Source organism: Bos grunniens, chromosome 13, assembly GCF_055505025.1.
Source record: "Bos grunniens cultivar Pamir isolate PY7600 chromosome 13, Bosgru_T2T1.0, whole genome shotgun sequence".
In the NCBI taxonomy this organism is placed as follows: Eukaryota; Metazoa; Chordata; class Mammalia; order Artiodactyla; family Bovidae; genus Bos; species Bos grunniens.
The window spans coordinates 80,516,955-80,542,229 of record NC_141177.1 but is presented as its reverse complement, the minus strand read 5'-3'; the positions used below and the strand labels follow the sequence as shown (position 1 = coordinate 80,542,229).

Genomic DNA, 25,275 nt, shown 5'->3' with positions numbered 1-25,275 from the left:
TGCAGTGGGTCCTTGTTGGTTAGCCATTCTAAATGTCACAGTGTGCACATGTGCATCCCCAACTCCCTGACTATCCCTCACCCCCGTCCTCCCTGCCCCACCCTGGCAACCTTAAGTTCCTTCTCTAAGACTGTGTATCTCTGTTTTGTGAGCTCATTTGTTTCATTTCTGTTTAGATTCCACATATAAAGGATCTCACACGATATTTCTCCTCTGTCTGACTTACTGCACTCAGCATGGCGATTTCTAGGTCCGTCTATGTTGCTGCAAATGGCATTATTTCATTCTTTTTAATGGCTGTGTAATATTCCATTGTGTATAAAACCATCACTATTTTTTTTTTAATTTGGAAAATCGTCCTTGCTAATGACAAAGGGATAGCAGAGAACTTAGTTTGACCGAACAGTCGGGTGGAACACCCACAGGAGACCGGGTGGAATGTGTGTGAGGCACGTCTTCCCTCTTTGGAGGGGCTCTTGTTCTGGGATCTCTGGAGCCCCGACAGCCCATGGGCACTGAGCTTCCATGGGAGAAAAGTTACATCCTTATTTTGACCGAGTTCTAATAAATTTTGTTTTTATTGTGAATGAAGTGTTCAGAAGACAATATTATTAGCGGTATTTGTTACCAGTAGAAGTCACAGCTCTTTCCATATTGTAATATAATCATGGCAGATAATCTGAAAACATCACATGTGTTCATCATTGATTTGGATTTATAGATTATTGTTCAGTCACTAGGTCGTGTCTGACTCTTTGCCACCCCATGGACTGCAGCACACCAGGCTTCCCTTCACCAACTCCCAGAGTTTACTCAAACCCAAGTCTATTGAGTCGGTGATGCCATCCAACCGTCTCATCCTGTGTTGTCCCCTTCTCCTCCTGCCCTCAATCTCTCCCAGCATCAGGGTGGTTTTCCAATGAGTCGGCTCTTTGTGTCAGGTGACCGTAGTATAGTAATAGCCAGTGCTTTATTGAGCAAGTACATCCATTGCTGTATCACAAATTCTAAAATGTAAATAACTGTATTTCACTGTAATTGGTTTTCTGTTTAGTTATATGCATTGTGTCTCCGTGCATTTAAAACATTATTATGAACAGGTTTCATCAGCTTCACCACTGACCCAAGAGGTCTGTGTCGCATGAAGCTTAATAACCTCCGGCTAAGATTCTGTAGTTGTGGCGTGCTACCTCCACCTGGTGGCAGCATATTCCTTAAAGGTTAAATTGATAACAGAAGAAACTTTTAAAATAACATATTTGGATATGGTTTTCAAACCTTTTTGACCACAGCCCACAGTAAAAATTAGGCTTTATATCCTAACTCAGTATACTCATACTTAAGTTTCACAAAACAAGACTTAACTTTACCATGTGACACACTGATAGCTTTTAGCCCATTTCTGTTTCCTTAAAATGCTGATTGCAACTCATTAAAGAGTAATTCTGGGGTAACACTGTGCTGTTTGACGTCGTGGGAGACCATCTTTTATCATACTACACAATTTATTACCCAGGCCAAAGTTCACTTATTCCCACACATTTTCAGGGACATAATATTTACATTTAAAGTAACTGTCAACAAATATAAGTGTATCTTTACACAGTATTTTTAAAAATGTGTAATATTGATATGTGCAGTGGAATGAGCTGATTTTACTTGTATCACAAGACAGAACAATCCCATCATCACAACACGTCAGTCTCTGCCTAGGCAGTCAGATCAGATCAGATCAGTCACTCAGTTGTGTCTGACTCTTTGCGACCCCAGGAATCGCAGCACGCCAGGCCTCCCTGTCCATCACCAACTCCCAGAGTTCACTCAGACTCAACGTCCATCGAGTCAGTGATGCCATCCAGCCATTTCATCCTCTGTCGTCCCCTTCTCCTCCTGCTCCCAATCCCTCCCAGCATCAGAGTCTTTTCCAATGAGTCAACTCTTCGCATGAGGTGGCCAAAGTACTGGAGTTTCAGCTTTATCATCATTCCTTCCAATGAAATCCCAGGGCTGATCTCCTTCAGAATGGACTGGTTGGATCTCCTTATAGTTCAAGGAACTCCCCAAGAGTCTTCTCCAACACCACAGTTCAGAAGCATCAATTCTTCGGTGCTCAGCCTTCTTCACAGCCCAACTCTCACATCCATACATGACCACAGGAAAAACCATAGCCTTGACTAGACGAACCTTTGTTGGCAACGTAATTTCTCTGCTTTTGAACATGCTATCTAGGTTGGTCATAACTTTCCTTCCAAGGAGTAAGCGTCTTTTAATTTCATGGCTGCAGTCACCATCTGCAGTGATTTTGGAGCCCAGAAAAATAAAGTCTGACAGTGTGTCCACTGTTTCCCCATCTATTTGCCATGAAGTGATGGGACCAGATGCCATGATCTTTGTTTTCTGAATGCTGAGCTTTAAGCCAACTTTTTCACTCTCCACTTTCACTTTCATAATGAGGCTTTTTAGTTCCTCTTCACTTTCTGCCATAAGGGTGGTGTCATCTGCATATCTGAGGTTATTGATATTTCTCCTGGCAATCTTGATTCCAGCTTGTGTTTCTTCCAGTCCAACATTTCTCATGATGTACTCTGCATATAAGTTAAATAAGCAGGGTGACAATATACAGCCTTGACGAACTCCTTTTCCTATTTGGAACCAGTCTGTTGTTCCATGTCCAGTTCTAACTGTTCCTTCCTGACCTGCATACAAATTTCTCAAGAGGCAGATCAGGTGGTCTGGTATTCCCATCTCTTTCAGAATTTTCCACAGTTTATTGTGATCCACACAGTCAAAGGTTTTGGCATAGTCAATAAAGCAGAAATAGATGTTTTTCTGGAACTCTCTTGCTTTTTCCATGATCCAGCAGATGTTGGCAATTTAATCTCTGGTTCCTCTGCCTTTTCTAAAACCAGCTTGAACATCAGGAAGTTCCCAGTTCACATATTGCTGAAGCCTGGCTTGGAGAATTTTGATCATTACTTTACTAGCATGTGAGATGAGTGCAATTATGCTATACTTTGAGCATTCTTTGGCATTGCCTTTCTTTGGGATTGGAATGAAAACTGACCTTTTCCAGTCCTGTGGCCACTGCTGAGTTTTCCAAATTTGCTGGCATATTGAGTGCAGCACTTTCACAGCATCATCTTTCAGGATTTGGAATAGCTCAACTGGAATTCCATCACCTCCACTAGCTTTGTTCGTAGTGATGCTTTCTAAGGCCCACTTGACTTCACATTCCAGGATGTCTGGCTGTAGGTCAGTGATCACACCATCGTGATTATCTGGGTTGTGAAGATCTTTTTTGTACAGTTCTTCTGTGTATTCTTGCCATCTCTTCTTAATATCTTCTGCTTCTGTTAGGTCCATACCATTTCTGTCCTTTATTGAGATAGCCCATCTTTGCATGAAATGTTCCTTTGGTATCTCTGATTTTCTTGAAGAGATCCCTAGTCATTCCCATTCTGTTGTTTTCCTCTATTTCTTTGCATTGATTGCTGAAGAAGGCTTTCTTATCTCTTCTTGCTATTCTTTGGAACTCTGCATTCAGATGTTTATATCTTTCCTTTTCTCCTTTGCTTTTCACTTCTCTTCTTTTCACAGCTATTTGTAAGGCCTCCCCAGACAGCCATTTTGCTTTTTTGCATTTCTTTTCAATGGGAATGGTCTTGATCCCTGTCTCCTGTACAATGTCACGAACCTCATTCCATAGTTCATCAGGCACTCTATCTATCAGATCTAGGCCCTTAAATCTATTTCTCACTTCCACTGTATAATCCTAAGGGATTTGATTTAGGTCATACCTGAATGGTCTAGGGGTTTTCCCTACTTTCTTCAATTTAAGTCTGAATTTGACAATAAGGAGTTCATGGTCTGAGCCACAGTCAGCTCCTGGTCTTGTTTTTGCTGACTTTATAGAGCTTCTCCATCTTTTGCTGCTAAGAATATAGGCAGTCACTGTGCTGATTATTTTGACCATGGATTTAATCTTGGTTTTCTAGAACTTTATATAAATGGAGCCATACAGTTCTCATTTTAGCCTCACTTTGCTCAGTGCAGTGTTACTGAGATCATTCCATGTTGAGCAGGTCAGTGGTTTGAAATATAGTACAGTTTGTATTAATATATTCTCCTGGTGAGAGACTTCTGGGTTGTCTTCCATTTCGACTCTCGAAATTAAAACTTTCATGCACGTTTGTATACATGCCTCTGTGTGCACATGTTTCATCTCTCGCAGGTAAATACCTGAGGTAAAATTGCTGGCTCAGATGGTAAATAAATGTGTTTAACTATAGTGAGCAGACAAACATTTGCCAGGGTGGTTGATCCATTTTCCGTTTCCACTAGCAGTGTGTGAGTGTGGGTCGCTTCCCATCCTTAACCTATGTGTGACGTGCATCAGTCTTTATCCCTGCTGGCACTGCCTTAGGTATGTAGTTGTGTCACTTAGTAGTGAGTGTTAATTTGCATTTACTTGATGAATGATAATGTTGAACACTTTTCCACGTGCTTATTCACCAGTTGTTTATCTTTGTCATGGAGTGTCTGTTCAAACTTGAGTTGTTTTTTTAACATCAATTTGTAAGAGTAGTTTTTACATATTTTGGGCACCAGTCCTTTATCTCATTCATATGCATTTATGAATATTTTCTCCTAGTCTGTGACATACATATCTATTTTATTAATGATGTCATTTGATGAGCCAAAGTTTTTTAATTTTGATCAAGTCTAAGGTAGTGATTTTTTCTTTTATATTTAATTTTCTGGGTCTTGTCTAAGAAATCTTTTCCTACCCCAACGTTGGGAAGATAGATGGTATTTTTTTTTTAATGTTTAGGTCTGTGATTCATCTCAAATCAGTTTCTATTTATGGTGTGAGGTAGGTGTCAAGTTGCGTTTTTTTCCCCCCATATTTTGTCTCGTATTCTCACTATTTGCTGAAAATATTTTTTTCACCATTGAATTATAGCACAGAATTAAAAAAAAAAACTGTTTTGCCAAAGGGCTACAAAATTGAATTTCCCTGCTGGCCATAAACCAACCAACAATACTTTTCTTAGATAGTTTAGTTCATCCATTTATCTTGTGATTCTCAAGTTACTTTATTCACATAGTGTGAGGTTTTATGAAGCTACATCTTTTTATAGGGTCTGTAGCCATGCCACAGAGCTACTGGTTCTGTGGCTTTTTAAATTAGATTGAAATTAGGTAAAATTAAAAATTCAGCTTCTCAGTCAACAAAAGCCACATTTTAAATGCTCAGTAACACATGAGGCTATTTTCTTCCCTATTTACCAGTGCAGATAGAGATGTTTTCATTTCTTCCACAGTACTAGATAGCACTAGCCTATAGCAAAAGAAAGACTGGTTTTATATAGTTTTGAGGCATATTTTAATGAAACTTACTTAGTTTTGATACTGTCATTCAGCATCTTCCTTGCCCATTTTCATCTGTCTGTGCTTCTATTTCTATTCCAAGATGTATAGTCCCAGCCAGTGCTTTTGTTAGTCTGAAAATGCAGTTACTTCTGTCTGCTCTCTCCCACCTGGAAGAAAGAATTTCCCTGTGTGTGTCTACCAGACTCCTTTTCTGGAGCCTACCTGGCACTGACCTTTTTAACCCTTCTCAGTGTTAACTGCTGAATTTCTGGGCATCCTCCGACAACTTATAGTGTAGAGATAGGTATTTTCTCTTTCCTGTCCTGATTAAAATTAAATTTCTCCCTGGCATTTCTATAATAAATATTAAAATTGCAAAAAGCAACAAGTTATGAGTTTTATCATACCCCATATTAACATTTCTGTCCAGCAGTGAACTTTGTTGCCATTTCATCATGAGCAACCATGTAGGAATTTGTAAGCTTTTCTCTCATTGTTCACTGGGTGTGAGCTAAGTCTTTCATTAATGTCTTTCAGTGTGGGAACTTTGCTGTCCTGGTGGATCTTCATGTATTGCCGCAAGGCTCAAGCAAAGACACTAGCTGGTTTTCTGAACAGAAGAAAGAGGTACCAGGAAACTTTTCACTATTTTTTTAAATTGAAATGTCGTTGATTTACCATGTTTCAGGTGTACAACAAGTGATTCAGTTATACACACACACACACACACACGTATATTCTTTTCAGATTCTTTTCCATTATAGATTATTACTTGATATTGAATATAGTTAGTTCGCTGTGCTATACAGTAGGTGCTTAAAACTTTTCACTATTTTAAATGCAAGGAGCTGCTCTTAAGAGGAACATTAGCTTTTTTTCCAGCTCTCATTTTCATTAATGGACAGTAAATCTTGAGTGCTGTTTAATCCTTGAAGAAGAGTTGTCTTTGCCACAACAGACATACTCCTGCTTTTTCTGTTGTTGTTCCTTCAGAAACTGACACATCCATCTATTTCATATATTTCATTTGCCACTCTAGTATTTAAACCAGAAATTCCCTACCTCTTTGTTTGAGGGAAGGGGTTCTTTGTATTAAAAAAAAAAAAAAAAAGATGATGAAGAAGGAGAAGTTAAAGTGACTTTTCCAGGTAAGCAGGGATTGTAAACCTCACTGGTCGTAATGGATGGACTGAGCCCCTGGAGCAGGTGTGGGGTTGACACAGGCTGGTTTTTGTCACCTGTCTGAAATCTTCTCCTGTACCACATGATCCTTTGGCAAAAGTATGGGGATGGGTGACAGCAGCCCTCCTCTTACAGTGGCCAGTTGCAAAGCAGGTGGCCAGTCAGTAAAACAATTGATTGTATGACAGGATTGTGGTGTTGAACCTCCTCGAACCTCAGCCGCCTCCCCTGTGGATGAAGGGTTCCCCCAGACCCTGGCTGAGTCCCTCCCAGCTCTCATTTCTGTGGTCCCACCAAGTGCTGCTGTGGCAAAGGCAGAAGGTGCCTCCAGCTCTCATCACGTGCTTGGCTTCCTTCTCGAGACCCTTCCTTATGAGCGAGCAGGACAGTGAGCCTGTGGCTTTTACGTAACTTTCCAAACGTAACAGCCTTTGGTATCTTCCATGATGTTCGTTGGTCACAGTAGCTTTTTAGAGCTAGAAATAAATCCTATTACCAGGTGGTATGTGGAGAAAGAACTAGTGATGCTGGTACTTTTTGGCACCCCTTCTTTACCCCTTTACTGTGATGACTGTTTTCACTCAGCTTTTGGAGATAACGAGAAATCTCCTAAAAGAAAATTTATAAGTAATACGTTTTCAGTCAAAGGATAATATTATTAGGACTTTGTTGATCTCTGTTCATTTCCGAGGCAAACCATTCAATATCACGGTAATCCAAGTCTATGCCCCAACCAGTAACACTGAAGAAGCTGAAGTTTAACGGTTCTATGAAGCCCTAGAAGACCTTCTAGAACTAACACCCAAAAAAGATGTCCTTTTCATTATAGGGGACTGGGATGCAAAAGTACGAAGTCCAGAAACACCTGGAGTAACAGGCAGATTTGGCCTTGGAATACAGAATGAAGCAGGGCAAAGGCTAATAGAGTTTTGCCAAGAGAACGCACTGGTCATAGCAAACACCCTCTTCCAACAACACAAGAGAAGACTCTACACATGTACATCACCAGATGGTCAACACGGAAATCAGATTGATTATATTCTTTGCAGCCAAAGATGGAGAAGCTCTATACAGTCAGCAAAAACAAGACCGGGAGCGGACTGTGGCTTAGATCATGAACTCCTTATTGCCAAATTCAGACTGAAATTGAAGAAAGTAGGGAAAACCACTAGAACATTCAGGTATGACCTAAATCAAATCCCTTATGACTATACATTGGAAATGAGAAATAGATTTAAGGGATCAGATCTGATAGACAGAGTGCCTGATGAACTATGGACAGAGGTTCATGACATTGTACAGGAGACAGGGATCAAGATCATCCCCATGGAAAAGAAATGCAAAAAAGCAAAATGGCTGTCTAAGGAGACCTTACAAATAGCTGTGAAAAGGAGAGAAGCAAAAAGCAAAGGAGAAAACGAAAGATATACCCATTTGAATGCAGAGTTCCAAAGAATAGCAAGGAGAAATAAGAAAGCCTTCCTCAGCAATCAATGCAAAGAAATAGAGGAAAACAACAGAATGGGAAAGACTAGAGATCTTTTCAAGTAATTAGAGATACCAAAGGAACATTTCATGCAAAGTTGGGCTCAATAAAGGACAGAAATGGTATGGACCTAACAGAAGCAGAAGATATTCAGAAGAGGTGGCAAGAATACACAGAAGAACTGTACAAAAAAGAGCTTCACAACCCAGATAATCATGATGGTGTGATAACTGACCTAGAGCCAGACATCCTGGAATGTGAAGTCAGGTGGGCCTTAGGATGCATCACTACAAACAAAGTCAGTGGAGGTGATGGAATTCCAGTTGAGCTATTTCAAATCCTAAAAGATGATGCTTTGAAAGTGCTGTACTCTATGTCAGCAAATTTGGAAAACTCAGCAGTGGCCACAGGACTGGAAAAGGTCAGTTTTCATCCCAATCCCAAGAAAGATAATGCCAAAGAATGCTCAGACTACCACACAACTGGACTCAACTCACACGCTAGTAAAGTAATGATCAAAATTCTCCAAGCCAGGCTTCAGCAATATGTGAACCGGGAACTTCCAGATGTCAAGCTGGTTTGAGAAAAGGCAGAGGAACCAGAGATCAAATTGCCAACATCCACTGAATCATGGAAAAAGCAAGGGAGTTCCAGAAAAACATCTATTTCTGCTTTATTGACTATGCCAAAGCCTTTGACTGTGTGGATCACAATAAACTGTGGAAAATTCTGAAAGAGATGGGAATACCAGATCCCCTGACTTACCTCTTGAGAAACCTGTATGCAGGTCAGGAAGCAACAGTTACAACTGGACACAGAACAACAGACTGGTTCCAAATAGGAAAAGGAGTACATCAAGGCTGTATATTGTCACCCTGCTTATTTAACTTATATGCAGAGGACATCATGAAAAACTCTGAGCTGGAGGAAGTACAAGCTGGAATCAAGATTGCCAGGAGAAATATCAATAACCTCAGATATGCAGATGACACCACCCTTATGGCAGAAAGTGAAGAAGAACTAAAGAGCCTCTTGATGAAGATGAAAGAGGAGAGTGAAAAAGTTGGCTTAAAGCTCAACATTCAGAAAACAAGATCATAGCATCCGGTCCCATCACTTCATGGGAAATAGATGGGGAAACAGTGGCTGACTTTATTTTTCTGGGCTCCATAATCACTGCAGGTGGTGACTGCAGCCATGAAATTAAAAGACGCTTACTCCTTGGAAGGAAAATTATGAACATCCTAGATAGCATATTAAAGAGCAGAGACATTACTTTGCCAACAAAGATCCGTCTAGTCAAGGCTATGGTTTTTCCAGTAGTCATCTATGAATGTGAGAGTTGGACTATATAGAAAGCTGAGCGCCAAAGAATTGATGCTCTTAAACTGTGATGTTGGAGAACACTCTTGAGAGTCCCTTGGACTACAGGGAGATCCAACCAGTCCATCCTAAAGGAAATCAGTCCTAGGTGTTCATTGGAAGGACTGATGTTGAAGCTGAAACTCCAATACTTTGGGCACCCGAGGCGAAGAGCTGACTCATTTGAAAAGACCACGATGCTGAGAAAGATTGAGGGCAGGAGGAGAAGGGGACGACAGAGGATGGGATGGTTGGATGGCATCACGAACTCAATGGACATGGGTTTGGATGTACTCCGGGAGTTGGTGATGGACAGGGAGGCCTGGCGTGCCGCAGTTCATGGGGTCGCAAAGAGTTGGACACGACTGAGCGACTGAACTGTTGTCCTAATTTTGCTAAGGATACCCAGCGACCTCAAACTGGGAGCAGAAAGGCATAGGGTTCTGTGTGATGGGATTTATCATGCTAGTGGCATGAAATGTTGACATTATCATTCATGTAAATAGCCCTGGACTGTGGTCTGGAAGACTTTGTGTTTGATAGGCCATTGCCTGCTCCTCCAGTCCACCTTCATGTCATTCCAACCTTTGGCTTCTCAACATATGTCTCCGTGATTCAAAACATTTAATTGATACCCCCAAAGTGACCAATATGCACCCGAGGGGACCTCACCCAAGAAGTTTGACTTACATTAGCAGCATCCTCGGAGAAGGCAATGGCACCCCACTCCAGTACTCTTGCCTGGAAAATCCCATGGACAGAGGAGCCTGGTAGGCTGCAGTCCATGGGGTTGCTAAGAGTCGGACACGACTGAGCGACTTCACTTTCACTTTTCACTTTGATGCACTGGAGAAGGAAATGGCAACCCACTCCAGTGTTCTTGCCTGGAGAATCCCAGGGACAGGGGAGCCTGATGAGCTGCCATATGTGGGGTCGCACAGAGTCGGACACGACTGAAGCGACTTAGCAGCAGCAGCAGCAGCAGCATCCTAGAATCCACCATTCCAGGCCCAGATTTTCCTCCATTCTCTCCCAACTCTGCTGCCTCGGCTTTAGACCTTTTGTGTTGATACGCTGTCATTTTTGCCAAGAGTCAGTTGATTTGGAAGGCTTTACAATAAATCTGTGAGTACGTGACTCACTTCCCAGCCAAAGCGTGAAGCCAGAATTTGCCAGGGTGCCACACGCAGCTGCAGTGCCCTGCCTGTGCTGCTGTTGGGGCCACAGGGCGCGCCTTAGCGACGGGACTCAGGGCGCGATGGGGCCTGCAGGGCTCCGCTGTGGGCCGTGAGCGGGCTCTCCACTCAAAGCCAAGGATACGCTCTGTGGCTTCTACCTCACGCTGTTTCTTCAAAATATGGTCACTGACTTTAAAATGGATATGGGATAATGTGTGTGTGTTTAAGAGAAGAGAAGAGCTAGTTGAGGATATGACTTTAGCCTATGTTCAGTGTGCCAGGACTTTTATGTTTTTTAAATCATTAGATCATCTCAAGATTGGGATATCATGAACAATCAGTTTGATTGCATTTTAATAGCTACTTTGAGTAATGAAAGTCTTAAGAATATCCTGTTTCTTTTCAGAAAAGGAACTCATCACATGTATTAAACATGTGTTTATTTTGAGTCCAGCCTGAGTAGTCTTTGAACTCAGGCTCTTCCCCTTGTAAACCTAGGAAGCACAAATGAACCCCTGGGAGCCTGGAGATGTTGGGTACAACTCTCTCTTGCTCATTGATTGGTCTTCCTGCTGCCCCTCGAGTTTAGATGGGAATTTGTCTTTCCTTGTCTTGCCCTGGTTCTGAAGAGAACAGTGCTTCGCCAGGTGTGCTGTGGTCAGTTACTAGGGGACCTTGACGCAGCACACAGGATCCACCTTCCATTTGTCAAACCTGCTCAGGGAAGGAAAGCCCCATAACTACAGGGAGAGAGTTTGCATATGTGGGCCTTGGCTTTATTTTTGTCCTCCTATTTTTAGTTCTGGCCTTATAGGGCATTTATGGCCAAATTTTAGCAATCCTTGTTTCCATGTACGTCTTTCACATATTTTCTAGCTCAGTCATCGTTGAACCCTGCATGTGAAGCAAAATTCTTTAATTGTTAAAACAACAGTATGAGCAAGGCTGCCTTTCTGTTGCACCAACAATGCCAAAGCCTTCAACTGTAAGTGAATACCTCTGTGTCCACAAGGCACCGCATCTCTGGGCTGCAAAATGAGATCAGGAAGGAGGAGACCAGAGTTTGTATTTTATCGAGAAACTCATGTTTGTAAATTAAGTCCGGTGTTTTCTATACTCTTTGAAGAGTACGTGTATTTGCAACAAAAGAAAAGCTTGGCTCTCGTTGCCCTTCAAAGCAGCTTACAGCTCTGTCCTCGTTTTAATTTATGAAGATTCTAAGAGATCAACCTGAGATGGCATCGCAAGAAACCAGTGAAACAGGTTTGAGGTGACCTGAAAACTCTGAACCTTCTGCAGAGTCCTTAGGAACTGAACCAGAATTATCCGTCCTTATACACCAGTTCTTAATCTGGGTTAAGAAATTGAGATTTGGGAGCAATTTTATTTTCCCTTTCCCTACATCAGATTACGTTTTTCTGATAGTATAGCTAACGTGAGCAGTGTCATTCCATTGTACAGTTAGGCTTTAAGTTTTATTTTTCTTTTTTATAAATAACACTGATACATTAAAAACAGTAGCTCCAGAAATTTGGGATGTTGACATTCAATTAAAACCATGTTTTTCTGTTGCCTAATAAATATTAATTTACTTTTGAGCAATATAAGAAGTTAAATTATTTTTTACTGTGAATAGATGAATAGAGAGCAGTTTTCACAGAAGCTTATACAATGTCATCAACAAGCCTATGGAAGAAAACCAGACTCTTGATTTCCAGTTCTGTGTTCAACTTACCATCAGTGCTGTTGTTTTTCAGTAGATTTGTAAACCCCAGAAACTAATGAATTATAGTGGTTAGATATTAAAGTTTTTTGAACCAAGTTTTAAAAGTAGGAAATTTCTGTGTAAAAATCACTGTCTCTAGTTCCTCTTAAATCAGAAAATCTGGTGGCACTGTGCGGTGGGTCCCAGCGTGAAGTCTCAGGGCACTGCCCCTCCTGACTGGCTGGGGCTCCCCCTGACTTGCCCTGACTCTTTGGCTCCTCCCAGTCTGCAGTCCCTGCCCAGTAGGCCCATCTCTGGGGCTCCCGTTTGTAGCCAGAGTTGGCTCTGTTCTGTCTTCTACTTGTCATAGTCCCATTGGTTGATATTTACATGAAAACAGCCTTTCCCTCTCTGATTTTCTCACCTCCTTGCCCTGATTTTTACATTGTGTTTTTATCTTCCTTTTAGAAATATGAAACTGAGGCAGAGAGAAATGAAGAGAGGCAAAATATATTTCTTAGATCACAGAGTAAGCCAGCATCATGGTTTCAAACAAAGCTTAGTGGCAGATTTAAATCTTCAGCATTACCCATGAACATATGTAAATGCCTTTATTCATAGCTAAACTAAAAAGCAAACAAAATGAAATGTTTGATTTTGGCTTTTTCATATGCATGATACTGACTTTTTTTGCACTGTGTTGAATTAGAAAGTTATGTGTAATTTTTTTTTATTTACTTTAGGAAGTCTGTTTACTGTTAAAAGAAACCATTGATTCAAGAGTGAAGGAGTACTTACAAGTTCGTAAACAGCACAGGCCATCAGATACAGAATTCACAAGATCCAATCCCTTGTCCTTAAAAGGTAGGCACGAACTACTTTGATTTCGGATAAAATTTCTGCTTTGTAGAGATGGCAATTATGTTTGACTCTGACTGTCAGAGTCAGAGTTGTGTTGTTGTGTAGTGATACATTTTAAAAATACAGCCTAATGAATATGCTTTGTTTGGGTAAAGAAAATTAATCAAAAAGCCCTAAAGGGCTTTTAATGGTAGGCAAAATATATAAAAATAGAAAATACAACATTCCTAAGGAAACTATAAATTCTTTAAAGGATTTTTTTTTGACAAGTAGTCTTGCAAATAGATTTGCAATAATACTTAATTTGGGGTTTTATGCTTTTCTAAATGCTTTCATATATGTCACTATCTCAGAGGTTCTCAGCTGGGGGTGGTTCTGCCTCAGGGGACATTTGGTAATGCCTGTGACAGTCTGGATTGTCATACCTGGGGTGGGAGCCATGGTAGAGAGCTGTTGGCCCCTGGTGAGTAGGGGCCAGGAATGCCACTAAACATCCTACAGTGCACAGGGCAGCCCCCTTCCTGCCAACCAGGCAGTGTCCCCCAGATGTCAAGGGCACTGAGGTTGGAATATCCCAACCCCTTACCCTAACACCCTGTTACCCTAAGAATGGTAATATCTTTGAGTTATGGGTGAAGAAGCAGAGGATTGTGAGATTAAGGGGGTTGCTTGAATAAAATGTCATCTTCTTGAGGACCAAGATCATCTCCTGTATCTGGCATCTTCCCCTCCCTTCTCCCCACCCCTGACACTTAGGCTATGCCTAATGCAGAGATTTGGGGATATGAATGAAGGACTTCCCTGGTGGCTCAGACGGTGAAGCGTCTGCCTGCAGTGCAGGAGACCTGGGTTCAGTCCTGGGTTGGGAAGATCTCCTGGAGAAGGAAATGGCAACCCACTCCAGTATTCTTGCCTGGGAAATCCCATGGATGGAGGAGCCTGGCAGGCTACAGTCCATGGGGTCGCAAAAAGTTGGACAGACTGGGCGACTTCACTTTCTTTTACCTTTTCACTTTCAATGGAGGAGGACTTAGATGACAAGTGGCAGAGCCTGACCCTCAGCCCAGTGTTCTCTCCACTCTGTCATCACTGTGTTTTTTAAACTTTTTAAGTTAGCGTTTCATGGCACTCTGTTGCACAAATACAGTCTACCCCTGTTAATCCTCAGAGGTCAGTACTGCATTGCTGTGAACTAGATTATGCTAATGTAATAGTTCTTTAGGGAAACAACGGTTAACGTCCTCGCCTTTAAAGGCAGACTCAGTCTGCACCGTGTACTTGGGCACAGCTGGTAAGGAGGCAGATAAAGTTTTCTCAACAGAAAGCCTCAAACAAACAGAATTTTCAATCCAAACATATTGTATTAGATGACACTTTGTGGCATTTTGCTTAGGAATAGTTGAAGTCTTGAGAAAAACTGTAGCAGACATGGTGAGTGGCCCTTTGTAACTAACTGAGACGGAAAAGGAGCAGAGAGAGTTCTGAGACCCCAGCTCCACCATGGTCATGGCTTGCTCAGCACCAATTCTCAGGTGGTCCCTGCCCTGGTCTCCTCTCCTCAGTTGAGTTCAGTTCAGTTCAGTCACTCAATGGTGTCCGACTCTTTGCGACCCCATGAATCGCAGCACGCCAGGCCTCCCTGTCCATCACCAACTCTCAGAGTTCAGTGAGACCCACATCCATCTAGTCAGTGATGCCATCCAGCCATCTCATCCTCTGTCGTCCCCTTCTCCTCCTGCCCCCAATCCCTCCCAGCATCAGAGTCTTTTCCAATGAGTCAACTCTTCACATGAGGTGGCCAAAGTACTGGAGTTTCAGCTTCAGCATCATTCCTTGCAAAGAAATCCCAGGGCTGATCTCTTTTAGGATGGACTGATTGGATCTCCTTGCAGTCCAAGGGACTCTCAAGAGTCTTCTCCAACACCACAGTTCAAAAGCATCAATTCTTCTGCGCTCAGCTTTCTTCACAGTCCAACTCTCACATCCACACATGACCACTGGAAAAACCATAGCCTTGACTAGATAGACCTTTGTTGGCAAAGTAATGTCTCTGCTTTTTAATATGCTATCTAGATTGGTCATAACTTTTCTTCCAAGGAGTAAGCGTCTTTTAATTTCATGGCTGCAGTCACTGTCTGCAGTGATTTTGGAGCCCCCCAAAATAAAGCCTGCCACTGTTTCCACTGTTTCCCCATCTATTTGCCATGAAGTGATGGGACCAGATGCCATGATCTTCGTTTTCTGAATGTTGAGCTTTAAGCCAACTTTTTCACTCTCCACTTTCACTTTCATCAAGAGGCTTTTTAGTTCCTCTTCACTTTCTGCCAAAAGGGTGGTGTCATCTGCATATCTGAGGTTATTGATATTTCTCCCGGCAGTCTTGATTCCAGCTGTGCTTCTTCCAGCCCAGCGTTTCTCATGATGTACTCTGCATATAAGTTAAATAAGCAGGACGACAATATATAGCCTTGACGTACTCCTCTCCTCAGAGAAGTGCTAACTGCTCACTCTCCCAGCCTCTCTCCCAGGCGGGGAACTCACAGTGTTCTGACCTCAGGATGAAATCCAGAGCCTTTCTTGGGCTCATGTGGGCAAGAAGTTTGCTTTAAAACAGAAAATTAATCTTACTCTACACACAATTTTAATTTGTTTTTCCCACCTAACATAATGTAAAAGTCCTTGATTCATTTTTGGCTGGGCTGAGCCCCAGGTGTTGCACGGGCTTTTCTCTAGTGGCCCGTGGGCTCCCCTCTGGAGCACTGCACAGGCCTCATTGCAGAGCCTCTCCTGCTGTGGAGCCTGGGTTCTGGGCACATGGGTTCAGGAGCTGCAGTCCCCAGGCTCCAGCACACACACAGGCTCAGTAGTTGTGGCATACTGGGCGTGGTTGCCCAGTGACACGTGGGATCCTCCTGGACCAGGGTTGAACCCATGTTTCTTGCATTGGTGGGTGGATGCTTTACCACTGAGCCACCAGGGAAGCCCTTATAGAAGTCCTTTAAAACATGCATCACCATTTTTAAAATTTAATAGATAAGAAGTGGTGTCACATTCTGGTTTTGGTTTGCATTTCTTTAATAATTAGTGATACTGACCATCTTTACATGTGTTTATTAACTATTTGTGTATCTTTGGAGAATTGTCTGTTGGCCCATTATTTTATTAGGTTGTTGTAGGAGTTCTCTATATGTTCTGGATATTACTCTCTTATCAGATATGATTTGCAAATATTTTCTCCCCTTCCTAGAGAAATGGAGAAAACAAAGCCTTTTCCCATCTTTATAATGTCCTTTGACACAAAAGCATTTTTAATTTTAATGTAACCAGTTGATGTCACATCCATGAAATCATTTCTAGATTCAATGTCATGGAGATTTTCCCTGTTTTTTTCTTCTAAGAGTTTTATGGACTGCTGTTAAATTAGGCCTTTGATTCATTTTGAGTTAACCTTTTATATGGTTTAAGTTCAGGGTCTCACTTCATTCTTTTACTATCCAGTTTTCCTAGTGCCGTTTGTTGAAAAACCTGTCCTTTGCCCCACTGGGTGGCCTCCGCATCATTATTGAAAGTCTAAGTCATTTGACCACAGTCGTAAGAGTTTATTTCTGGGCTCTCTCTTCTATTCTTTTGGTGTGTATGTCTGTCTTTATGCCAGTACCACACTGCTTTGATGACCATAGCTTTGTAGTAAGTTTTGAAATTAAAAAATGTGACTCCTCCAACTTTGTTACCATTTTTCAAGGTTTATTTTGGCCACTTGAGGTCCACATTACTGTTTTTAATAACTACATAGAAGTCCATCAGTTGTCCGCCGTCTGATTTATCATTGGGACATTTAGGCTGAATCTCGTACTTTCGCTGTTGTAAACAGTGGTACAGTGGACATCTTGATGATCTAGATGTTTGCACACTTCAGTTTCTTTATAACATTTCTGTCTGTCTGTCTATTTGACCGTGTCAGGGCTCAGCTGCAGCTGAAGGGTCGCCGTTGCATCACGTGCAGTTTTCCCTCATGCACAGACTCTTTAGCTGTGGTGTGTGGGCTCAGTAGTTGGACTTAGTTGCTCCTTGGCATGTGGGATCTTAGTTCCCCAACCAGGGCTCAAGCCCACGTCCCCTGCATCACCAGGGAAACCCTAGTATTTCTGTTTCATGTTCATACTTTTATTGGTTTGTAAGAGCTCATTAATTAAGGATATTCATACTTTGTGTGATATATATATTGCAAGTAATTTGCCTCTAGCTTGGTTTATTTAACACACAACTACAAATGCGCAGCCTCTTTTTGCCTTCGGGAGCCTCTGAGGCGCACTTGTGGGATGAATGCCAGGCTTCCCTGTCGGGGATTAGTCGTGTGGTTGATGGCTGGATGGAGGCAGGGGCTGCTGATGCAACAGTGTGCTGCTCACTCTTGGGTGGAAAGGCTGTGCAAAGTATCCCTCTTGGAAAGTCACCTCAGCGTGACAGCCCATCTTCTTTCTGCTTCTGGACAGATGGCCTCCGAGCACACCTTCTGCAGCCCACCCCCTATCTGGCCCCCTTTCTGCTGCCTCTGGCCAGTCCTTGGCCCCACCTCGCTGGACACTGGACGCCGCCAGCAGCCCCCTAACTGGTGCCCCTGCGTCTGCTCTGGCTGGTGCGCCCCCTGCGGTCAGCACCCGAGTTAGGGTAAGACCTTCACGTCACAGCCTCATCTTGCATACAAAGCCCTTCAGGCTTTCCCCTGGGCTCCAGGGTGAAGGCTGGTACTCTGAGGTGACCACCTCTGCAGCCTCATCTTGTGCTGCCCATTCCTTCTTTCCTGCTGCAGCACAGTGGCCTCGATCCCTCTCTGGCACTCACCCAGGGGCCTGTGCTGGCATGGGCCCTCCCCATCTCCTTCCACTCTCCACTCCAAGTCCTCCTGTAGGGAAGCGTATCCTTGTCCACAGTCCCCAGGTTCCAGGCCCGCCAGCACCCTGTGCTTTGGTTCACACCATTTGATTCATGTTCATCTCTGCAAATGGGTAAGTCGCCTGAAAACAGGTTCTGCCTCTTTTATGATCTATAGCACATTTTCCGGTTCTTAAGAACTGTTTGTCCAGGTGACGAGTTACATGCATGAATGTAGCTCTCCTCTTCCCAGGAAGGCCAGGACTGCTGCAACTCACCTCTCCTGCCCTGTCTCCTCCCATGGCTTCCCTTTTCTATTTCCTGCAAACCTGCATTTTTGACACCTCTGTGCCTTTATACTTTCGGGTTTCTCTTTTGTCTGGAAAGCTCCTGTTATTCAGCTTTTAAGACCTAGCTCAAATACTTCTTCTCCAAAGTCTCCCTCAGTTTGCTGTCTTCCTTGCTCACAGCACTTTATAACACTGGCCACTGTATTATGACTGTAATGTAATCATTTTGCCTGTGATTTCATTTCTCCCTCTCTTTGGTGGTAAAGATTGAGGGATTGTCACCCCATGGCTTCTTCTTTTTTTTTTTTTTTCCTTCGAATTTCCATGCTGCTTAACTCGAGAGCAGAAACAGACAACTCTGCTTCACCTCATTGCAAACTGTTCATTTCTAAAGGTCAGAGCGTTGTCCACCCATCTCCCCAAGGCTGCCTTCCACAGGGGGCCAAGGCTCATCATCTCCTGAGCCAGGTACACCTGCCAGGATGAAGTGGGCACACACGGTGATGCGCCCATCCAGACTGTTTATTATCAGCATCACTTGGCTGCTCCATAGTCTTACTTTAAATGACTTTTTCCAAAAGCACTTTCAAAGCCCCAAGCCGTAAGGAAAGCCTTGCCTGTTTCCTCCTCAGTGTTCCGTTCGGTGTCTCGTTTGCCCTGAAAACAGAGTTGTTCTTACCGTCTTGGTGGCTTGGGTGAAAGTTGTGTGGTTTTCGCTTTTGTGTAAATTGGCTGTCTTCTCTCATGTGCACGAGTTTCTTACCTTTCTTATTTCCAGATCTGAGTAATGATATTGTGCTTCATCCTGGGGTAGACACTGATGCTGGGTGAACTGAAGTCAGTAGGCTGGTAACTTTGCTGATTACTCTAAAAAAATTAATATGTTTCATGCTCTGAGTTTCATGCTCTAAGTTATCCTTATTAAAACTAACATAAATTACTTTGAGGCCATTTCCTTAATCATAAAATACTGAGGAATACAGAGACTGCTGACAAAAACTCAGTCAGCAAACAGCATAGCATAGACATTTGCCAACAGCGTCATCCTTCTTAAGTCACCTGGAATAACTTCAATTGATTTAGTAAAATTAACGTTGGAAGAAAGTTTTTTTTTTAAGACTTAACTGTCAATTTCTGTCAACTCTACCTCATTAATATTTTTCCTCTTGGCCTTGCCAATATTGGGTGTTACCAGTATCTTTTAATTTTTGCCAGTCTGACAGGCCAAAAATAAAAGAAAAAAAAAACGTCTTGTCCTTTGATTTTTATCTTTCCTTTTTTGTGTTCGTTGACTGAGCTGTGTGTTTGTAGCCCATGCTTACCTTTGTACTGGGGCATTCACCTTTTTCAAGTTTTTCACTTTTTCTCAGTGTCACTTCCGGGTCAAGGCTGTACTTAATCAGCTCTTGAATCACTACCACAACCTTCTGATTTCACTTTCAGTTCATCCACATCTCGCTTCCAAAGTGCTTCTAAAATGACCTTTTGAAAACAAAAATGTGATAATCTTCACTGTAAAGACTTTTGTGGTCAGGAACCTTAGTTGCCTCATGAAAAGAAAAGTGAAAGTGAAGTTGCTCAGTCATGTCTGACTCTTTGCAACCCCATGGACTGTGGCCTGCCGGGCTCTTCTGTCCGTGAGATTCTCCAGGCAAGAGTACTGGCGTGTGTTGCCATTCCCAACCCAGGGATCGAACTCGGATCTCCCACACTGCAGGCAGGTGCTTTGCCTTCTGCCACCAGGGATAGGCTTTGTTTAATTTCATTTCTCCTCGAGGCTAGCTGGCATCAGTCTGGCTCTTCAGTGGAGAAGCTGTTGATTAAAGATAGTATAGATAGTTCACAGGATCTACCTGTGGGAAAGCCAGGCAGCCTGGTTCTGAAGCTGCACAAGACAGCACAGCCTCAGCCTCAAGATGAGGGGCGGAGCTTCCCTGGTGGTTTCAGTGGTTAAGAATCCGCCTTTCAATGCAGGGGCACAGGTTCGATCCTCTGTCAGGTAACTAAGATCCCACATCCCACAAGGCAGCTAAAGCCTGCAAGCCGCAACTAGAGAGAATCCTGCAGGCTGCAGTGAGAGACCCCGAGTGCTGAAACTAAGACCCAAGCAACACAGCCAAATTTAAAAAAGAAAGAAAGAAAGAATCTTATTTTTTAAAAAAGATGGGGGAGAATGGCTTTGGTACATGAGCCCTTTCAGTTGCCATCTATGAAGCTCAGGACTGAGCCTGCAGGAGCGTGGCAGCCTGGCCCATGGCCACGGCACTGTCTTCCTCTGAGCTCACCACAGATCCCATGGCCACATCCCGGTTACCGATGAGCCAGGGAGCCTGAAATGCTTCACTGTTTTTACCTTGGAAAAGTGGGGCTTAACAAAGTATGGGAAGTTACCAAAGCACAGGGAAGATGGTCAGAAGTTTTGGGAAGGTGGAAACGAGTTAGCGAGGTCCCCTGAAGGTTTCGTGTTGGCTTCCTTCTTCATAAACTTCTGAGCAATGATGAGCTTTTGCAAGAACACAGCTTTCCCAACTACAGGTGAAATATGCTCAGTACCCCCTCCAAGAAAGAGAAGCCAAGTCTCACATCTGAGCTCCACACCCGAGATTTCTGTGTGATATTTATTCCTCTTTCCCATCATTCAGAACCCATATTGGTTTATTTATTGGCTAAATGATGAAGCTAACTATTGCCAACATACCTCGAATAAAAAGCCAAAAAACTTGCTTAATATGTGAATATATACGTGGTGCAGCAAGGAAGACAGTTTAGGAAGATGCTACCGTTCTAACTTCTATGGTCAGTTACATGAAATAAATGGTTGGTGTTTATATCTTCCTACTTGTACTTTTATTTCATATTCCCTTTGTCTTTAGGCAGTAATTCAGCTGATCAGGACTCTTTACTTGGCAAGGTGACTGACATCTTCCTTCCTAAGGGGTTTGAGCCCTCAGTGGTTCTGCCTTTTTGAGGCTGCCATTTGTTATTTTTCAGTCACTCAGTCGTGTCTGACTCTTTGCGACCCCATGGATTGCAGCACGCCAGGCTTCCCTGTCCTTCACCATCTCCCAAAGCTTGCTAAAACTCACATCCATTGAGTCGGTGATGCCATCCAACCATCTCATCCTCTGTTGTCCCCTTCTCCTCCTGCCTTCAATCTTTCCCATCATCAGGATCTATTCTAATGAGGCATCTCTTTGCATCAGGTGGCCAAAGTACTGGAGCTTCAGCATCTGTCCTTCCAATGAATATTCAGACTGATTTCCTTTAGGCTTGATTGATTTGATCTCCTTGCAGTCCAAGGGACTTTCAAGAGTCTTCTCCAACACCACAGGTCAAAAGCAGCAATTCTTTGGCCCTTAGCCTTCTTTATGGTCCAACTCTCACATCCATACATGACTACTGGAAAAACCATAGCTTTGATTAGATGGACCTTTGTTGGCAAAATATTGTCTCTGCTTTTTAATATGCTGTCTAGGTTGGTCATAGCTTTTCTTTGAGGAGCAAGCATCTTTTAATTTCATGGCTGCAGTCACCATTTACAGTGATTTTGGAGCCCAAGAAAATAAAGTCTCTCACTGTTTCCATTGTTTCCCCATCTATTTGCCATGAAGTGATGGGGCCAGATGCCATGATCTTAGTTTTTTAAATGTTGAGTTTTAAGCCAACTTTTTCACTCGCCTCTTTCACTTTCATCAAGAGGCTCTTTAGTTCCTCTTCACTTTCTGCCCTAAGGATGGTGTCATCTGCATATCTGAGGTTATTGATGTTTCTCCCTGCAGTCTTGATTCCAGCTTGTGCTTCATCCAGCCCAGCATTTCACATGATGTACTCTGCATATAAGTTAAATAACCAAAGTCACAATATACAGCCTTGACATACTCCTTTCCCAACCTGGAAGCAGTCCATTGTTCCATATCCAGTTCTAACTATTGCTTCTTGACCCGCATACAGGTTTCTCAGGAGGCAGGTAAGGTGGTCTGGTATTCCTATCTCTTGAATAATTTTCCACAGTTTGTTGTGATCCACACAGTCAGAGGCTTTAGCGTAGTCAATGAAGCAGAAGAAGATGTTTAGTTTTTGCTAACTTTTAGCACTGGATGCACTCTGCTTGGTCACACCCATTGTATTGTATGTTACCTGTATACCTTGTGTGTTACCTGTATACCTGGTTGCTTCTTTTGTACACCATGGACCAGCATTTCAACCCCACTTTGGTCTGTTTGTCTAACGTGATGAAAGAGGTCTAATGTAATTCACCCTCCATGGCTGGCCATCTCCTGCCATGTGAGAGTTGGTGGTGAGTCTCAGATTAGTTGCATTTGGCAGGGCTCAGCCTCAGTGCATGTAAGTCTGTGTTGTTGAGCCCAAGTGTAATATTCATCCTTGCCATTGTGGCCACCTCCCTTATGAATCCTTGAGCAGCTACTTTGGCCCCTGTGAGAAGAGGCTGGCCAGCGCCCTTGGGGCAGGCTATCTGGTCCAGCTTATTATGAGATCCTCTTGCTGGGGCCTTTCAGAGAACGTTCACATCAGATCCAGATATTCTCACATGCTGGCTAACTTTTCCCCAGGTGTCCCTGTCCCAGCGTTTCTGTCCGTTGCAGAGTAAATCTTTTCCAGTCTTATGCTCAACACCGAGAAGACATTTTCACAGAGCTGCCCAGCCCTTTGTGAGATGACCTGAAGCCAGTTTCTGTTATCCCCCTCTGATGGGTTACAGTGGCAGTCAGAAACTCCAAGACTTAGCACTGTCTCAGAGCCAGTGTCTAGTCATCCTCAAAAGCTCTGGTATTTCCCTTTTATCACTGTTGTTCGTGTTTAGTTGCCCAGTCATGTCCGAGTGGACCATAGCCTGCCAGGCTTCTCTGTTCATGGGATTTCCCAGGGAAGACTACTGGAGTGGGGTGCCATTTCCTTCTCCAGGGGATCTTCCTGACCCAGAGATTGAACCTGTGTCTCCTGCATTGGCAGGTAGATTCTTTACCACTGAACCACCCGGGAAGGTTTTCTCACTGTGCAAATTCCCTGGTAAACAGTTGCAGACCCGAAAGGGAACATTACAGAACAGACTTGCAATATTTTTGAGGATTTCCTATCAGCTTGGCACTGTAGCCTGACTGACAGGCCCCAGAACGTCGCACCATCTCCCTCTGGCCTTGGCGTGTGCTGTCTCCTCCCCTGACACCCTTCTCCTCACCCGCCCCTGGGCTCGCTCTGCATCGCCCTGCAGGCTTGTTCTTCCCGTCGTTTCCCTCCGGGAGCCTTGTCTGGCTCCGGGCGTCTTCTGTCTCAGGGAGCTTTTCCCCCATCTTTTGGCATCCTGGCCAGTGGCATGCTCATCACTCCCTTCTCCTGGGCGGGGGTTCTCCCGACAATCACTCGGCAGGAGGACACATGGTAGAGGCAGTGAAGGAATGAGCAGAGGCTGCACTCAGCGGTGTTTGTTGGCCCTGGCTTCGTGCTCTGCTTCCGTCACGGCATCTGTTGCCCCTTCATCAGAAGGCAGGTGAAAGCAGCCTGGGGGTTACAAACTGTTAGTGTTCCACAGTTGGTCTTAAGAAAGGCAAAACCACATCCTGTGCCATCCTAAGAGGAGCCGCGGTATTTTCTGTCCTTTCTGAGGAGAGCTGCCCTCCGGCCCCGCCCATCCCAGGTGACCTCCAGCATCACTGCTCGTCCTAGTTACTGTTTCTGCGCGTCAGCCTGCTGGGCGCCAGCGCTGTGCTGGGACTCCCGTGTACCCACGGTGGATGCTCAGGGCTCCCCTTTCTAGCAGCGTCCTTCCCCTTGGTTCTGAGGATGAGAACCACTCAGCATTCAAGCAACTTGGCCCAGCTCCGATGACTGGCAAGTGTCAGGGGCATCTGACAACATGGCTGTCAGGGTGCCAGCTTCTGTTCACTACTCTGGCGTCTCTGTTGCCGTGGCAGGACTGTGTGTGTCTGTTTTCTCTTTTAGTACATTTTCCCTCTAATCATGAAAACAAAGCTGTGTTGAACCATGTGGAAGCCAGGAATAGCGTTCTACTTGACCTACTATGTGGGAATCTTTGTTTTAGATTTTTCCCCCCTCCTCTCTTGTTCACAAGGTAGAAGAGGAGAAAGCAACTCCAAAAGAGGGCTCATCTTCTAGCTCCAAGCACTTACCTCAGTGCGTTGTCTAACTGTTCAGTACACTTTTGTGTTTGTAGGGCAATTTTTTTTTTTTTTTTTACTGCCATTGTTCCATTCTGTGTAACCTTTTTCTTGCAGTTAACATCTAAGAAACCCAGTCCTTTGGAAAATGCCATAAAATAAATTAAATTTTCCTGGGCACTGTGGTTTCTGTCTGCCTTGGCTTTTGATTTGGCTTTTCTTCTAAGCTGAATGCTCCTCTAAAAATCTTAGCTTGAATCTCCAGCCAAAGTGTGTAGCTTGCTCTCCTATGGCATCCGAGGCATCTTCCTCGAATGTTCAGGGCTGGGTGGCCAGGCCCCCTCCCTTCGTCTGCACCCACGCAGCATCCCCAGGGGTGCTTGGAGGAGGGCACTTTACCACCATGTTAGGAAATCAGCGGGTGTTCATACTACAGGAGGAGCACAAGAAAAAGACGAGAATTGCCAAAACAAGCAAGTTCTTCCTATTCTTCCCTCCGCCTGAAAAACGCTCCCCTCTTTCCCCAACGACCGAGGTGCTGTCCCCGCCAAAGAAAGCTTTCCCCCTGCTCCCCCGACACAGGCCTCATTGTGAGCCATGCTCCCCATGTCCCCAGGAGCACACATTCATCTTTGTGCTGTTTGTTTGGGTTTGTATTTATTTTCCCAGCCATTGAAAAACAGCACCTTTTCCTATTTAAAAGAAATTTTAGAAGCAAAACCCTTTTCCCTTTGAGCCCAGCGCTTCCTCCGTATAAACCATCAGACATTTTTAGTGTTAGTTGCTCAGTCATGTTCTACTCTTTGGGACCCCATGGACTGTAGCCTGCCAG

The 25,275-nt window shown here is 43.6% G+C and overlaps 1 protein-coding gene across 13 annotated transcripts in view; it reads left to right on the top strand.

Annotated features, from left to right (window-relative positions):
• Positions 1 to 25,275, top strand: part of SLX4IP (SLX4 interacting protein) — a 220,663-nt gene that overhangs the window by 133,101 nt on the left and 62,287 nt on the right. For 10 of the 13 annotated variants that reach the window (XM_086335066.1, XM_086335069.1, XM_086335065.1 and 7 more), the window contains 2 exons: positions 5,911 to 6,000; positions 13,030 to 13,150. In XM_086335066.1, coding sequence (XP_086191192.1) covers positions 5,911 to 6,000; positions 13,030 to 13,150 — 211 coding nt within the window. The remainder of the gene's footprint in view (positions 1 to 5,910; positions 6,001 to 13,029; positions 13,151 to 25,275) is intronic. The other 3 variants (XM_086335077.1, XM_086335078.1, XM_086335079.1) reach the window with 1 other exon arrangement.